Source organism: Lampetra planeri, unplaced genomic scaffold (assembly GCF_965212315.1).
Source record: "Lampetra planeri unplaced genomic scaffold, kcLamPlan1.2.h2 scaffold_262, whole genome shotgun sequence".
NCBI classification, from domain to species: Eukaryota; Metazoa; Chordata; class Hyperoartia; order Petromyzontiformes; family Petromyzontidae; genus Lampetra; species Lampetra planeri.
The window spans coordinates 17,501-35,261 of NW_027615090.1; the positions used below are offsets into that span (position 1 = coordinate 17,501).

The following is a 17,761-nucleotide window of genomic DNA, read 5'->3' on the forward strand; positions in this document are numbered from 1 at the left end:
TAAATAAAGCCATAAAAGCAATGTTAACAGTTCAAGTTCATGTATTAGGTGTAGCCCTGTGAGCCATTCGGCTCTTGAATCGGGTGCAACCGCAACAAACAAGAAACAGACACTGTCTTTCCGACAGACCTGTGAGAATTATATTTTATTGTGTTTTATTTCTATAATTAATTTTATTATTTCCCTTCTACGTGGTGACTTTACCCGAAAGAACCAAGAAGATGAATCCCTGCAGTCACGAAAGCTTTAAATAGAAATATGAACGAACTCACAGACAACGCTTCTTAAAGTCCCGCAGTGAACAGATCCACCCGTCCTCACTAATAATTGTGCCTCCATTTTGTCGCTTAGAGACCCTTAACCCGGAACTTGTTGGTCATGTGACCAAACTCAGCACCATCATGTCAAAAAGTTACTGTGGTAAAACACACCCACATATCTTGCCGTGGGGTACATCAACTGGTGTCAGATGAGTGGGTGATGTTGGTGGTAATCCTGATGATGATGCTGCTGGTGGTTCCCAGAGTTCACGAAGTTCATCCACCAGAACATCGTGACGGCCATGCAGGCCTTGGTGAGAGCCATGGCCACGCTGAAGATCAACTATGGGGACTCAGCCAATGAGGTGCAAGCATTCAACCTACCCATAAACCCTCCACTCACTCACTCACTCACCCACTCACTCACTCACATACTAACTCACTCACTCAATCACTCACTCGCTCACTCAATCACTCACCCACTCACCCACTCACCCACCCACATACTCACTCACCCACCCACATACTCACCCACCCACATACTCACTCACCCACCCACCCACTCACCCACCACATACTCACTCACCCACTCGCTCAATCACTCATTCATTCACCCACTCACTCAATCACTCACCCACCCACTCACCCACCCACCCACTCACATACTCACCCACTCACCCACCCACTCACTCACTCACCCACCCACCCACCCACTCACTCACCCACCCACTCACATACTCACCCACTCACTCACTCACCCACCCACCCACCCACTCACCCACTCACTCACCCACCCACTCACCCACCCACCCACTCACATACTCACCCACTCACCCACCCACTCACTCACCCACCCACCCACTCACTCACCCACCCACTCACATACTCACCCACTCACTCACCCACCCACCCACTCACTCACCCACCCACCCACCCACTTACTCACTCACTCACCCACCCACTCAATCACTCACTCACCCACTCACTCACTCACCCACTCAATCAATCACTCATTTACCCATTCACTCAACCACTCACCCACCCACTCACCCAATCACTCACTCAATCACTCATTCAATCAATCATTCAATCAATCACTCATTCAATCAATCACTCATTCAATCAATCACTCACCCACCCACTCACCCACCGACCCACTCACTCACTCAATCACTCATTCAATCAATCACTCACCCACTCACCCATCTCCCCCCCCCCCCCCAGGTGCATGCTCGCCACGTGGCATCTCTGGACGTGGAGGCGGTACGGTCGCTGGGGGGGCCGGAGGTGGCGGCCATCGCCTCCCTGTGGGTCGACGTGGGAGTCGTGGAGAGTTTCTCGCGCCGCAGGGAGTTCCAGATCTCTGACTCGGCCAAATAGTGAGATGGTGCCCCTGTGTGTGTCTCTGTGTGTGTCTCTCTGTCTCTGTGGGTGTCTCTGTGGGTGTCTGTGTGTCTCTGTGTGTCTCTGTGTGTGTGTCTCTGTGTGTGTGTCTCTGTGTGTGTCTTACCGCAGGGAGTTCCAGATCTCTGACTCGGCCAAATAGTGAGATGGTGCCCCTGTGTGTGTCTCTGTGTGTGTCTCTCTGTCTCTGTGGGTGTCTCTGTGGGTGTCTGTGTGTCTCTGTGTGTCTCTGTGTGTGTGTCTCTGTGTGTGTGTGTCTCTGTGTGTGTCTTACCGCAGGGAGTTCCAGATCTCTGACTCGGCCAAATAGTGAGATGGTGCCCCTGTGTGTGTCTCTGTGTGTCTCACCGTGTCTCTGTGTGTAGGTCTCTGTGTGTCTCTCTGTCTCTGTGTGTCTGTGTGTCTGTGTGTCTGTGTGTCTGTGTGTATTTGTGTCTGTGTGTCTCTGTGTCTCTCTGTCTCTGTGTGTCTCTGTGTCTCTCTGTGTCTGTGTGTCTCCGCGTGTCTCTCCGTGTCTCTCTTTATCTCCCCGTGTCTCTCTTTATCTCACCGCGTGTCTCTCTGCGTGTCTCCGCGTGTCCCCACAGCTACCTGGACGCGCTGTCTCGTGTCTCACCGCGTCTCACCGCGTCTCACCGCGTCTCACCGCGTCTCACCGCGTCTCACCGCGTCTCACCGCGTCTCACCGCGTCTCACCGCGTCTCACCGCGTCTCACCGCGTCTCACCGCGTCTCACCGCGTCTCACCGCGTCTCACCGCGTCTCACCGCGTCTCACCGCGTCTCACCGCGTCTCACCGCGTCTCACCGCGTCTCACCGCGTCTCACCGCGTCTCACCGCGTCTCACCGCGTCTCACCGCGTCTCACCGCGTCTCACCGCGTCTCACCGCGTCTCACCGCGTCTCACCGCGTCTCACCGCGTCTCACCGCGTCTCACCGCGTCTCACCGCGTCTCACCGCGTCTCACCGCGTCTCTCCGCGTGTCTCTGCGTGTCCCCACAGCTACCTGGACGCGCTGTCTCGTGTCTCACCGCCGCGTCTCACCGCGTCTCACCGCGTCTCACCGCGTCTCACCGCGTCTCACCGCGTCTCACCGCGTCTCACCGCGTCTCACCGCGTCTCACCGCGTCTCACCGTGTCTCACCGTGTCTCTGCGTGTTTCTCTGCGTGTCTCTGCGTGTCCCCACACAGCTACCTGGACGCGCTGTCTCGTGTCTCCGCTGCGGACTACGTCCCCACGGAGCAGGACGTCCTGCGAGTCCGAGTCCCGACCACGGGAATCGTCGAGTACTCCGTCAACATCTACAGCTTTCCATGCCGGTCAGGAGATGTCCTCCTCACCACCACTACCAACCATGATCATCGCCACCACCACTATCACCACCATCACCATCATCATCACTATCATCATCACTATCATCATCACCGCCACCACCATCACCACCACCACCACCATAATCATCACTATTACCATCATCACCACCACCACCATCACTATTACCATCACCACCATCATCACTATTACCATCACCACCACCACCATCACTATTACCATCACCACCACCATCATCACTATTACCACCATCACCACCATCATCACTATTACCACCATCACCACCATCATCACTATTACCATCACCACCATCATCACTATTACCACCATCACCACCATCATCACTATTACCACCACCACCATCACTATTACCACCACCACCACCACCACCATCATCACTACCACCACCACCACTATCACCACCACCACCACCACCATCATCATCACTATTACCATCACCACCACCATCATCACTATTACCATAGAGCCTTGAATCACGGACACACTGTTCATTGTCATTGCTCCGACATGGTCCCTAACACACACGGGGTATACGGTCCCTTTACTCGCTAACCTAAGGAGGTACAGCCTCCGAACTTGACGGGACCTACACACAGGTCTACTTGCTACCCTAGGGAGCAGAGGTCGCAAACGGGTTTTGATTCCTTACCCGTACCCGGCCGCACCAGGGTCGCAAACGGGTACCCGTACCCGTACCCGGCCGTACCCGTACCCTACCCGTACCCGGCCGGGTACGGGTAGGGTACGGGTATCGGGTACCTGATTGCGACCTCTGGGATGAAGCCATGTTGCAGGCGCGAGTGGGTTGATTCTAGGAACTTGAATTGTGAGAAGAGACAAGACGTTGGGAAATGAATGACAAACGGCGACTCACCAGTGACTCACGGCCTACCCGTACCCGTACCCGGCCGCACCAGGGTCGCAAACGGGTACCTGTACCCGGCCGGGTACGGGTAGCCGGGTATCGGGTAGGGTACGGGTATCGGGTACCCGGTTGCGACCTCTGTTAGGGAGGTACAGCCTCCGAACTTGACGGGACTTACACACAAGTCTACCCGCTAACCTTGCGTCCTCCGGCTGGGATCTAGGGGAGGCTAGCTGACCCACCAAGCCAGCGGTGGGTGCCCGGCCACTGGTCACGCTGAGTCTCAACCCTTAGAAGGGCTGGGAGGCTGGGACCCAGGGTCCTTACTGTTAGGTTTTTTTCGGTAAAGTCACGTAGGTAAAAAAGTAAAAACATTTTTTTTTAATGAAAAGTTAATGCCTATCCAGGACCTATTCTCCCCCGGCCACTAGAACTCTGAGCCTCAACCCTTAGAAAGGCTGGGAGGCTGAGACCCAGAGTCCTTACTGTTAGGTTTTTTCGGTAAAGTCACGTAGGTAAAAAGTAAAATTTTGTTTTTTTAATGAAAAGTTAATGCCTATCCAGGACCTATTCTCCCCTGACCACTGGTAATGCTGAGCCTCAACCCTTAGAAGGGCTGGTAGTAGGCCTCGGCAAGGTAAGGTAATTGTACCCTTTTTACCGGGTAAAAGGGTAAAGGTAAAGGTGTCGACATGCCAAGGGGTAAGGGTAAAGGGTAGGGTAAAAGGTAGGCTCGTTGTTTTTACCTTTTACCTTACCTGCTAAAGGGTAAGAGGTAGGGTAGAGTGATTGTATTGTGGTACTGGTGAAAGGTAGGGTAAAAGGTAGGCTCGTTGCTTTTTACCTTTTACCTTACCTGCTAAAGGGTAAGAGGTAGGGTAGAGTGATTGTATTGTGGTACTGGTGAAAGGTAGGGTAAAGGTAGGCTCGTTGTTTTTACACTTTTACCTTACCATGCCAAGGCCTAGCTGGAAGGCTGGGACTGAGGGTCCTGCCTATCCAGGACCTATTCTCCCCTGACCACTGGTCAGGGGAGAATAGTTCCTGGATAGGGAGGCTGGGACCCAGGGTCCTTACTGTTAGGTTAAATGCAGGTATGTGATTAGTACTACTTATGCCCGTACTAATCACATACCTGCATTTCCCATACATATGCTGAATTCCTCTTGATATGCAAATTATATTGTCAAGGCGCCCTTTCCCCCCCTTCCAACCCAGCTTAAATATATGCTCCAAGCACGTGCGCTGTTTCATTCAGACTCTGTCTTCTGGACAGACCTGTTCTTCACCTGAGGACGGCTGCTTGCGTTGTGGCCGAAACGTCGTGAGAATTATTTTATTATGTTTTATTTTTATTATTTTATTACTTCCCTTCTACGTGACGCCTTTACCGAAAGAACCAAAAAGATGAATCCCTGCAGTCACGAAAGCTTTAAATCGAAACCTTCTCAATCTGTCGTTTTGATCAACTTATCTGACCCCTGGCCGTTTGTCTGGCGGGAATCTGTGATTTCGATCCGCTCTCACATCTCCTTGACCCCGGCCGTTTTTCCCAGAGAGATAATGCTGCATCGCCCCTTTGATACATGTGTAATGTGAGGATATACAGTGATACCTTGGTTCACGAACAACTCGGTTCACGAACAGAAAAGTTCATAAAAATATGCTCCGGTTCACGAACTCCGCTTCGGTTCACGAACAACTCGGTTCACGAACAGAAAAGTTCATAACAAAATGCTCCGGTTCACGAACTCCGCTTCGGTTCACGAACAACTCGGTTCATGAACAGAAAAGTTCATAACAAAATGCTCCGGTTCACGAACTCCGCTTCGGTTCACGAACAACTCGGTTCATGAACAGAAAAGTTCATAACAAAATGCTCCGGTTCACGAACTCCGCTTCGGTTCACGAACAACTCGGTTCACGAACAGAAAAGTTCATAAAAATCTGCTCCGGTTCACGAACTCCGCTTCGGTTCACGAACAACTCGGTTCACGAACAGAAAAGTTCATAAAAATCTGCTCCGGTTCACGAACTCCGCTTCGTTTCACGAACAGGAACCGCCGCCATTTTAATGCTATTTCCAGGCTGTCACGTGGTCGTGACTTCCTGTAGGAAGATCGTGGAGAGAAGCAGAGACACAGAAAGAAGTACTGTGAGTGCTGTGAAGCAGAGGTGTGGACTCGAGTCATGTGACTTGGACTCGAGTCAGACTCGAGTCATGAATTTGATGACTTGCGACTCGACTTGGACTTGCATAACAATGACTTTGTCCCACCTATGAGATGTGGACTCGAGTCATGTGACTTGGACTCGAGTCAGACTCGAGTCATGAATTTGATGACTTGCGACTCGACTTGGACTTGCATAACAATGACTTTGTCCCACCTATGAGATGTGGACTCGAGTCATGTGACTTGGACTCGAGTCAGACTCGAGTCATGAATTTGATGACTTGCGACTCGACTTGGACTTGCATAACAATGACTTTGTCCCACCTATGAGATGTGGACTCGAGTCATGTGACTTGGACTCGAGTCAGACTCGAGTCATGAATTTGATGACTTGCGACTCGACTTGGACTTGCATAACAATGACTTTGTCCCACCTATGAGATGTGGACTCGAGTCATGTGACTTGGACTCGAGTCAGACTCGAGTCATGAATTTGATGACTTGCGACTCGACTTGGACTTGCATAACAATGACTTTGTCCCACCTATGAGATGTGGACTCGAGTCATGTGACTTGGACTCGAGTCAGACTCGAGTCATGAATTTGATGACTTGCGACTCGACTTGGACTTGCATAACAATGACTTTGTCCCACCTATGAGATGTGGACTCGAGTCATGTGACTTGGACTCGAGTCAGACTCGAGTCATGAATTTGATGACTTGCGACTCGACTTGGACTTGCATAACAATGACTTTGTCCCACCTATGAGATGTGGACTCGAGTCATGTGACTTGGACTCGAGTCAGACTCGAGTCATGAATTTGATGACTTGCGACTCGACTTGGACTTGCATAACAATGACTTTGTCCCACCTATGAGATGTGGACTCGAGTCATGTGACTTGGACTCGAGTCAGACTCGAGTCATGAATTTGATGACTTGCGACTCGACTTGGACTTGCATAACAATGACTTTGTCCCACCTATGAGATGTGGACTCGAGTCATGTGACTTGGACTCGAGTCAGACTCGAGTCATGAATTTGATGACTTGCGACTCGACTTGGACTTGCATAACAATGACTTTGTCCCACCTATGAGATGTGGACTCGAGTCATGTGACTTGGACTCGAGTCAGACTCGAGTCATGAATTTGATGACTTGCGACTCGACTTGGACTTGCATAACAATGACTTTGTCCCACCTATGAGATGTGGACTCGAGTCATGTGACTTGGACTCGAGTCAGACTCGAGTCATGAATTTGATGACTTGCGACTCGACTTGGACTTGCATAACAATGACTTTGTCCCACCTATGAGATGTGGACTCGAGTCATGTGACTTGGACTCGAGTCAGACTCGAGTCATGAATTTGATGACTTGCGACTCGACTTGGACTTGCATAACAATGACTTTGTCCCACCTATGAGATGTGGACTCGAGTCATGTGACTTGGACTCGAGTCAGACTCGAGTCATGAATTTGATGACTTGCGACTCGACTTGGACTTGCATAACAATGACTTTGTCCCACCTATGAGATGTGGACTCGAGTCATGTGACTTGGACTCGAGTCAGACTCGAGTCATGAATTTGATGACTTGCGACTCGACTTGGACTTGCATAACAATGACTTTGTCCCACCTATGAGATGTGGACTCGAGTCATGTGACTTGGACTCGAGTCAGACTCGAGTCATGAATTTGATGACTTGCGACTCGACTTGGACTTGCATAACAATGACTTTGTCCCACCTATGAGATGTGGACTCGAGTCATGTGACTTGGACTCGAGTCAGACTCGAGTCATGAATTTGATGACTTGCGACTCGACTTGGACTTGCATAACAATGACTTTGTCCCACCTATGAGATGTGGACTCGAGTCATGTGACTTGGACTCGAGTCATGAATTTGATGACTTGCGACTCGACTTGGACTTGCATAACAATGACTTTGTCCCACCTATGAGATGTGGACTCGAGTCATGTGACTTGGACTCGAGTCAGACTCGAGTCATGAATTTGATGACTTGCGACTCGACTTGGACTTGCATAACAATGACTTTGTCCCACCTATGAGATGTGGACTCGAGTCATGTGACTTGGACTCGAGTCAGACTCGAGTCATGAATTTGATGACTTGCGACTCGACTTGGACTTGCATAACAATGACTTTGTCCCACCTATGAGATGTGGACTCGAGTCATGTGACTTGGACTCGAGTCAGACTCGAGTCATGAATTTGATGACTTGCGACTCGACTTGGACTTGCATAACAATGACTTTGTCCCACCTATGAGATGTGGACTCGAGTCATGTGACTTGGACTCGAGTCAGACTCGAGTCATGAATTTGATGACTTGCGACTCGACTTGGACTTGCATAACAATGACTTTGTCCCACCTATGAGATGTGGACTCGAGTCATGTGACTTGGACTCGAGTCAGACTCGAGTCATGAATTTGATGACTTGCGACTCGACTTGGACTTGCATAACAATGACTTTGTCCCACCTATGAGATGTGGACTCGAGTCATGTGACTTGGACTCGAGTCAGACTCGAGTCATGAATTTGATGACTTGCGACTCGACTTGGACTTGCATAACAATGACTTTGTCCCACCTATGAGATGTGGACTCGAGTCATGTGACTTGGACTCGAGTCAGACTCGAGTCATGAATTTGATGACTTGCGACTCGACTTGGACTTGCATAACAATGACTTTGTCCCACCTCTGCTGTGAAGACACTTTCAGTGACTTTTTGCTTTTTGGTGTGCTTTTTAGCACATACAGTACTGCACTGTACTGTACAATACTGTACTTACTGTATTGTACAGTTCACCCGTTTGAGTGCTTACTGAAGTCATCTCAAGCAAGGTGAGTGTTCTCTCTTTATACATTACTATACTGTACAGTACTAATGTGTATTGTAATTTGTTTCATATTTTTGTGCTTCAAAAACCAAAAAAAAAGGTCTGAACGGATTAACCGGATTTACATTGAACCCTATGGGAAAATGTGCCTCGGTTCACGACCAATTCGGTTTGCGACCAGAGTCAGTTCACGAATTAAGTTCGTGAACCGAGGTATCACTGTATCCGGCTCGCTGACGTATCACAACTCGTCACGATGATTGGCTCTGCCGGTCCTGGCCCATAGCCAATGGGGAGAAGTCTAGGGGGTGTGGCCCTGACGTAACGGAAAGGTGACATCTGCAAGTAGATGATTGGTTCTGCTGGCTTTAGCCACAGCCAATGGGGAGACGAGTCAGGGGCGTGGCCCTGACGTCATGGAAAGGTGACATCTGCAAGTAGATGATTGGTTCTGCTGGCTTTAGCCACAGCCAATGGGGAGACGAGTCAGGGGCGTGGTCCTGACGTCATGGAAAGGTGACAGCTGCAAGTAGATGATTGGTTCTGCTGGCTTTAGCCACAGCCAATGGGGAGACGAGTCAGGGGCGTGGTCCCGGGAGCCTACGGTGGAGTCTGGAAGATTCCACGGAGGCTAACCAGGATTGGTGGAAAGGCACCACGTGACCCGGTTATTAAATAGGGGTGGAGACGAACGACACGTGGTCAGATCTGGAACGAACGGAGGGTGAGAGGCCACGCTGGAGCGGGGTCCAGGCTGCCCACGTGGTCCAGGCTGCCCACGTGGTCCGGGCTGCCCACGTGGTCCAGGCTGCCCCACGTGGTCCAGGCTGCCCACGTGGTCCGGGCTGCCCACGTGGTCCAGGCTGCCCCACGTGGTCCAGGCTGCCCCACGTGGTCCAGGCTGCACCACGTGGTCCAGGCTGCACCACGTGGTCCGGGCTGCCCACGTGGTCCAGGCTGCCCACGTGGTCCAGGCTGCACCACGTGGTCCAGGCTGCCCACGTGGTCTAGGCTGCCCACGTGGTCAAGCCTGCCCACGTGGTCCGGGCTGCCCCACGTGGTCCGGGCTGCCCACGTGGTCCAGGCTGCCCACGTGGTCCAGGATTCCAGAAGTAGATTCCACGACCATTGTTACACAGGTACGGCCTGTGCTGTTGAATGAAAAATACAATGGGCAGCAAGTCACGTGGGGTTACACAGTAACGTTGCTCAGCAGGAGACGAAGCGCTGCCATCATAAGCAACGACCCTTTCAACGCCATCAATCTTTTGGGACATCACGCTGCAATCGCCGTGTTGCTGCAAGCGTCGGTGTCCGATATAAATGGTTCAGAATAATCGGGATGATGCTACTACGACTGATGATGATACTGATGATGATGATGATGATGTTACGCCTACTGATGATGATGATACTACTACTGATGATGATACTACTGCTGCTGATGATGGTACTACAACTGATGATGATACTACTACTGATGATGATGGTACTGATGATGATGATACTACTACTGATGATGATACTACTACTGATGATGATGATGATACTGATGATGATGATGATGATACTACTACTGATGATGATGATACTACTGATGATGATACTACTACTGATGATGATGGTACTGATGATGATGATACTACTACTGATGATGATACTACTACTGATGATGATGATGATACTGATGATGATGATGATGATACTACTACTGATGATGATGATACTACTACTGATGATGATACTACTACTGATGATGATGGTACTGATGATGATGATACTACTACTGATGATGATACTACTGATGATGATGATACTACTGCTGCTGATGATGGTACTACAACTGATGATGAAACTACTACTGATGATGATGGTACTGATGATGATACTACTACTGATGATAATGATGGTACTACAACTGATGATGATGATACTACTACTGATGATGATACTACTACTGATGATGATGATGATACTACTACTGATGATGATGATGATGATGCTACTACTGATGATGATACTACTACTGATGATGATGATGGTACTGATGATGATGATGATACTACTACTGATGATGATGATGATGACACTACTTATGATGATGATGATACTACTACTGATGATGATACTGCTGCTGCTGCTACTGGCCAGGATGGTGGACGTGGGTGGACAGAGGAGCGAGCGCAGGAAGTGGATCCACTGCTTCGAGGATGTCCATTGCATCCTTTTCCTCGCTGCCCTCAGCGAGTACGACCAGGTGCTGGCGGAGAGCGACTACGTGGTGGGTCCACCCCCTCGACAGAGATCCTCTATAGACAGTCCACCCCATAGTCCACCCTCCCCCCAGTGGAGTCACTCACTCCCCGCTCCCCGTATCTCCCCCCCCACCCCCCTCCACCTCGTGGTAGAACCGATTGGAGGGGAGCAAGTCGCTGTTTCGGCTGATCGTCTCGTATCCGTGGTTCGACAAGTCCACCCCATAGTCCACCCTCCCCCCAGTGGAGTCACTCACTCCCCGCTCCCCGTGTCTACCCCCTCCACCTCGTGGTAGAACCGGTTGGAGGAGAGCAAGTCGCTGTTCCGGCTGATCGTCTCGTACCCGTGGTTCGACATGGCGTCGGTGATTCTCTTCCTCAACAAGAACGACCTCCTGGAGGAGAAAATTTCCAAGTCGCACCTCGCCGACTACTTCCCACAGTTCAAAGGTGAGCAGCGGGAGGCGGCCGTCGCGAACCCTCCTGCCTACCCACCCACCCACCTACCTTGCCACCCACCCACCTAGACACCCACCCACCGACACAACCACATAACCACCCACCTAGACACCAACCCACCTAGACACCCACCTAGACACCCACCTAGACACCCACCCACCAAGCCACCAACCCACCCGGCCGTCAGGAACGTGCCTGCCCACTCGCCTACCCACCCATCCCCCTTGACACCCACCAAGACACTCACCTGGACAACAACAACAACCGCCAATCGCCACTAAGTGGCGGTGATGTCACCAAGGCGCTTGTGCCAGGCCATGTGCACCTTGAGGCCACGTGAAGTGCTGAACGCCCGCTGGCAGGAGGTCACAGGGAAGACCCAGGAGGTGCAATGCGTCGACTGACTGAGACGATTGGCTGATGCACCACTTGTGCCCCCTACTGTACCAACTTGCTGTGCTTTAGCCACCCGGTGCTCCACTCGTTGTTGTGAGCGTCGCTCCTCCACCCTCCATTGTTGTTGGAGGGCGACTGCCTCCAACTGCCCAGTAGCGTCCTTCACGAGCCTCCTCCACTGAGGCCGATCTTGACACCGCTGGTACCAGTCATCGGAAAGTCCACTCAGCTCCACGTCCTCCTGTACCACATCACTCCATCTCTTCTCTAGCCCGTGCCGCGCCCGTTTAGCCCCCTCGATCCAGCCGAACAAAAGCTGTTTAGGCATGCGGTGGCTGGGCTTGTGGGCTACATGACCCAGCCAACGTAGCCTTGCCTGCCGGAGGAGCTCACCGATGGGAATTTGTCCAAATGTTTCAAGTATTTGTGAGCTCCTCACACAATCCAGCCTGGTTAAATCCAGAATGGATCGTAGGCAGGCCAGCCTAAATGTTGCTAACCAGCGAAGATGTTCCATTAGGGGGGGTCCACGTTTCGCAAGCGCAGAGAAGGGAGGGAATGACCGTGGCCGATAAGACCCGAAGATTTGTGTGGAGCGACAGACCAGGTAGCTTTAAAATAGCATTACACAGCCGATGAAAAAATAATGTCGCTCGACTGATTCGGAGTGAGACCTCCGCTGCCAAACCGGAGCCGGTCATGAGCACACTGCCCAGGTATGGGAAACTCTCCACTCTCTCCACAACTGCCCCATCACCGATTGGGAGTAGTGGGGGTGGAGTGTCCGATGGTACAAAATACCCAGGCAGGTGCTTAGGGCTCCTAGTAAGGCCCCACCTTTTAGTGGCACGCTCCAGGCTCAAAAGCAGTGCTTCACCAAATCATCGGCATACATAGCATGGTTGACCAAAAGGGAGCTATCCCTTGACCATACCTGGGCATCGATCAGCCTCCCATTGTATCTGTACCAGATGAAAATTCCTCCGGTACAGCCATCGAAGGCTTCACGAACTACGTGGTCGAAAAATATGTTAAATAATGTGGGAGCCAGAGGACATCCCTGTCGCACCCCAAGGTGAACAGGGAATGGCTCCGACTCCCGGCCACGTAGTTTTACCCGGGCCTGCTCACCATCATGAAGGTCCTTGATGATCATGAGCAGCGGGTCAGGGACTCTGAAAGCACGAAGAACAACCCAGAGCCCAGGCCTTCTGATGGTATCATATGCCTTGACCAGGGCAATAAAGCAGAGATGTAGGTCTTGTTGGAATTCCCTACACCTTTGCTGTAGCAGATGGACAGAGAATATGGCATCTGTGCAGGACCGCCCTTTCCTGCAACCGCATTGGGGCTCCGCAAGCCTCTCCTCAGCGTGCCTGGCAAGGCGATGTTGAACAATCCTTGCCAGGACCTTTCCTGGAACACTGAGGAGTGAGATGCCCCTGTAGTTGTTACAGTCTGTGCGGTCCCCCTTCTTAAAGAGGGGGACCACCAGGGCATCCTTCCAATCCTGCGGAACCCGTCCAGTGGTCCAGATTGTTGTTATGATGTCATATAGGGCAGTCTGTGCACAAACGCCACCCTCCCTCAGCATTTTGCTTGGGAGATCATCTCTGCCCGGTTGCCTTTCCTGGTCTCAGACTCTGGATCGCCTTCAGTACTTCCTCAACAGATGGCACCTCAGCCAGCCACTCATAGGGGGTGACTTCTTCCAATATTGGAGGCACCGTAGCCTCAGCAGGGTCATCCCCACTTTGCCCCATGATCTTTTCAGGGCTGAAAGATTTCCCCTCCCCCAGGACCTCAGATTCTCGGGGAATCTGCAAACTTGTTCCTGTGGGGTCGGAGATAAGATCACCGTTCTCTCCCCTAATGATGGTGATAGGCGTGATGCTGCAGGTTACCTTTTTTGATGGCGTTAAAAAGTGACTTGTGATCGCGGGCCAATGAGGCAGACTCCATCTCCTCAGCAACCCGCGACCACCACCCATACTTACAGCACCACACGGCTCTCCGAACCTCTGAGTGAAGGCTGCGGTAAGCCTCCTCATTGTCACATGGACATCATAAACGCACCTACCTACCAACCCATCCATCACCTACCAACCCACACAAACATCGTGAACCCGCCTACCCACTGCCATACCCACCCATTACCCACCCACCCACCTACCCACCTACCCACCAAACCACCAAATCACCCACGAACACACACTGCCATCGTGAACCTACCCACCCACCCACCTACCCATCCACCCACCTACCCACCCACCCACCTACCACCTACCCATCCAGCCAACCATACACTAACCCACCAACCCACACGGCCATCGTGAACCCACCCACCCACTCGCCACCCACCTAGCCACCCACCCACCTACCCACCCACCTACCCACCCACCCACCTACCACCTACCCATCCAGCCAACCATCCACTAACCCACCAACCCACACGGCCATCGTGAACCCACCCACCCACTCGCCACCCACCTAGCCACCCACCCACCTACCCACCCACCTACCCACCCACCCACCTACCACCTACCCATCCAGCCAACCATCCACTAACCCACCAACCCACACGGCCATCGTGAACCCCTTGAGAGACCAGAGGCTTCTGCTGACGATGCTGATGAATGCAACCTTCATCATCACCACCACTTCCAACTCCTCCAACAACTCCACCAACACCTACATCACCTCCACCACCACTTGTGCCTCAAGCACCACCACCACCACCACCATCTGCATCTCAACCACCACCTCCAGTACCACCTCATTCACCACCACCTTCTCCATCACCTCCACCACCCCCTCCACCACCACCACCACCACCACCTCAGCCACCACTACCTGCACCACCACCTCCACCACCACCACCACCACATCGACTACCAACTACCATCTCCACCACCACCTCTATCACCTTCACCACCACAACCACCTCCACCACCTTCTCCTCTTCCTCCACCTCCTCTTCCACCACCTCCACCATCTACTCCACCACCTTAAACTCTTTCATCACCTCCACCACCACCTCCACCATCTACTCCTCCACCATCTACTCCACCACCTTAAACTCCTCCACCACCTCCACCATCTACTCCACCACCTTAAACTCTTTCATCACCTCCACCACTACCTCCACCATCTACTCCTCCACCATCTACTCCACCACCGCCTCCTCTTCCACCACCTCCACCACCACCTCCACCATCTACTCCACCACCTCCAACTCCTCCACCACCACTACCACCACCACCTCCACCATCTACTCCACCACCTTCTCCTCTTCCACGACCTCCACCATCACCTCCACCATCTACTCCACCACCTCCAACTCCACCTCCACCACCACCACCACCTCCTCTTGCACCACCTCCACCATCTACTCCACCACCTTCTCCTCTTCCACGACCTCCACCATCACCTCCACCATCTACTCCACCACCTCCAACTCCACCTCCACCACCACCACCACCTCCTCTTGCACCACCTCCACCATCTACTCCACCACCACCTCCTCTTCCACGACCTCCACCATCACCTCCACCATCTACTCCACCACCTCCACCATCTACTCCACCACCACCACCACCTCCACCTTCTCCTCTTGCACCACCCCCTCCCCCCCTGCCAGGTCCCAAAAATGACCCCGAAGCCGCCAGACAGTTCATCCGGAAGATGTTCCTGGATCTGAACCGGGAGCCCGGGGAGGATGAGGAGGAGGTCGGAGGAGGAGGAGGTGGAGGAGGTGGAGGAGGAGGTGGAGGAGGTGGAGGAGGAGGATGTGGAGGAGGTGGCAGACACATCTACTCCCACTTCACCTGCGGGACGGACACCCAGAACATCCGTTGCATCTTCACGAGCATCAGAGAGGTCATCATGCGGTGCAACATGAGATGCACATGCCCATGGTAGGCTCGACTAGGCCCGACGTTAAACCTCACCGTGAACCCCACCCACCCACACGGCCGCCGCGAACCCCACCCACCCACACAGCCATCGTGAACCCCACCCACCCACAAGGCCACCGTGAACCCCACCCACCCACACAGCCATCGTGAACCCCACCCACCCACAAGGCCACCGTGAACCCCACCCACCCACACAGCCATCGTGAACCCCACCCACCCACACGGCCATCGTGAACCCCACCCACCCACAAGGCCACCGTGAACCCCACCCACCCACACAGCCATCGTGAACCCCACCCACCCACAAGGCCACCGTGAACCCCACCCACCCACACGCCCATCGTGAACCCCACCCATCCACACGGCCATCGCGAACCCCACCCACCCACACGGCCATCGCGAACCCCACCCACCCACACGGCCGTCGCGAACCCCACCCACCCACACGGTCACCGTGAACCCCACCCACCCACACAGCCATCGTGAACCCCACCCACCCACACGGCCGTCGCGAACCCCACCCACCCACAAGGCCACCGTGAACCCCACCCACCCACACAGCCATCGTGAACCCCACCCACCCACACGGCCATCGCGAACCCCACCCACCCACACGGCCGCCGTGAACCCCACCCACCCACACGGCCACCGCGAACCCCACCCACCCACCCACACGGCCATCGTGAACCCCACCCACCCACACGGCCATCGTGAACCCCACCCACCCACACGGCCATCGCGAACCCCACCCACCCACACGGCCATCGCGAACCCCACCCACCCACACGGCCACCGTGAACCCCACCCACCCACACGGTCACCGTGAACCCCACCCACCCACACGGCCATCGTGAACCCCACCCACCCACACGGCCATCGCGAACCCCACCCACCCACACGGTCACCGTGAACCCCACCCACCCACACGGCCATCGCGAACCCCACCCACCCACACGGCCATCGCGAACCCCACCCACCCACACGGTCACCGTGAACCCCACCCACCCACACGGCCATCGTGAACCCCACCCACCCACACGGCCATCGCGAACCCCACCCACCCACACGGTCACCGTGAACCCCACCCACCCACACGGCCATCGTGAACCCCACCCACCCACACGGCCATCGCGAACCCCACCCACCCACACGGCCGTCGCGAACCCCACCCACACGGTCACCGTGAACCCCACCCACCCACACGGCCACCGCGAACCCCACCCACCCACACGGCCATCGTGAACCCCACCCACCCACACGGCCATCGTGAACCCCACCCACCCACACGGCCACCGTGAACCCCACCCACCAACCCACCCACACGGCCACCGTGAACCCCACCCACCCACACGGTCATCGTGAACCCCACCCACCAACCCACCCACACGGCCACCGTGAACCCCACCCACCAATCCACCCACACGGCCACCGTGAACCCCACCCACCCACACGGCCACCGTGAACCCCACCCACCCACACGGCCATCGTGAACCCCACCCACCCACACGGCCGCCGCGAACCCCACCCACCCACACGGCCATCGTGAACCCCACCCACCCACACGGCCATCGTGAACCCCACCCACCCACACGGCCACCGTGAACCCCACCCACCCACACGGCCATCGTGAACCCCACCCACCCACACGGCCACCGCGAACCCCACCCACCCACACGGCCATCGCGAACCCCACCCACCCACACGGCCACCGTGAACCCCACCCACCCACACGGCCATCATGAACCCCACCCACCCACACGGCCATCATGAACCCCACCCACCCACACGGCCATCGTGAACCCC

General features: G+C 54.0%; 1 protein-coding gene across 1 annotated transcript in view; it reads left to right on the top strand.

Moving 5' to 3' along the window:
• LOC144740664 (guanine nucleotide-binding protein G(q) subunit alpha-like) overlaps positions 1-17,761 on the top strand; it is a 32,889-nt gene that overhangs the window by 9,472 nt on the left and 5,656 nt on the right. Inside the window, exons 4-9 of the mRNA XM_078623463.1 lie at positions 525-625; positions 1,485-1,639; positions 2,855-2,983; positions 11,083-11,212; positions 11,483-11,636; positions 15,682-15,958. Of these exons, the coding sequence (XP_078479589.1) occupies positions 525-625; positions 1,485-1,639; positions 2,855-2,983; positions 11,083-11,212; positions 11,483-11,636; positions 15,682-15,958 (946 nt within the window). The remainder of the gene's footprint in view (positions 1-524; positions 626-1,484; positions 1,640-2,854; positions 2,984-11,082; positions 11,213-11,482; positions 11,637-15,681; positions 15,959-17,761) is intronic.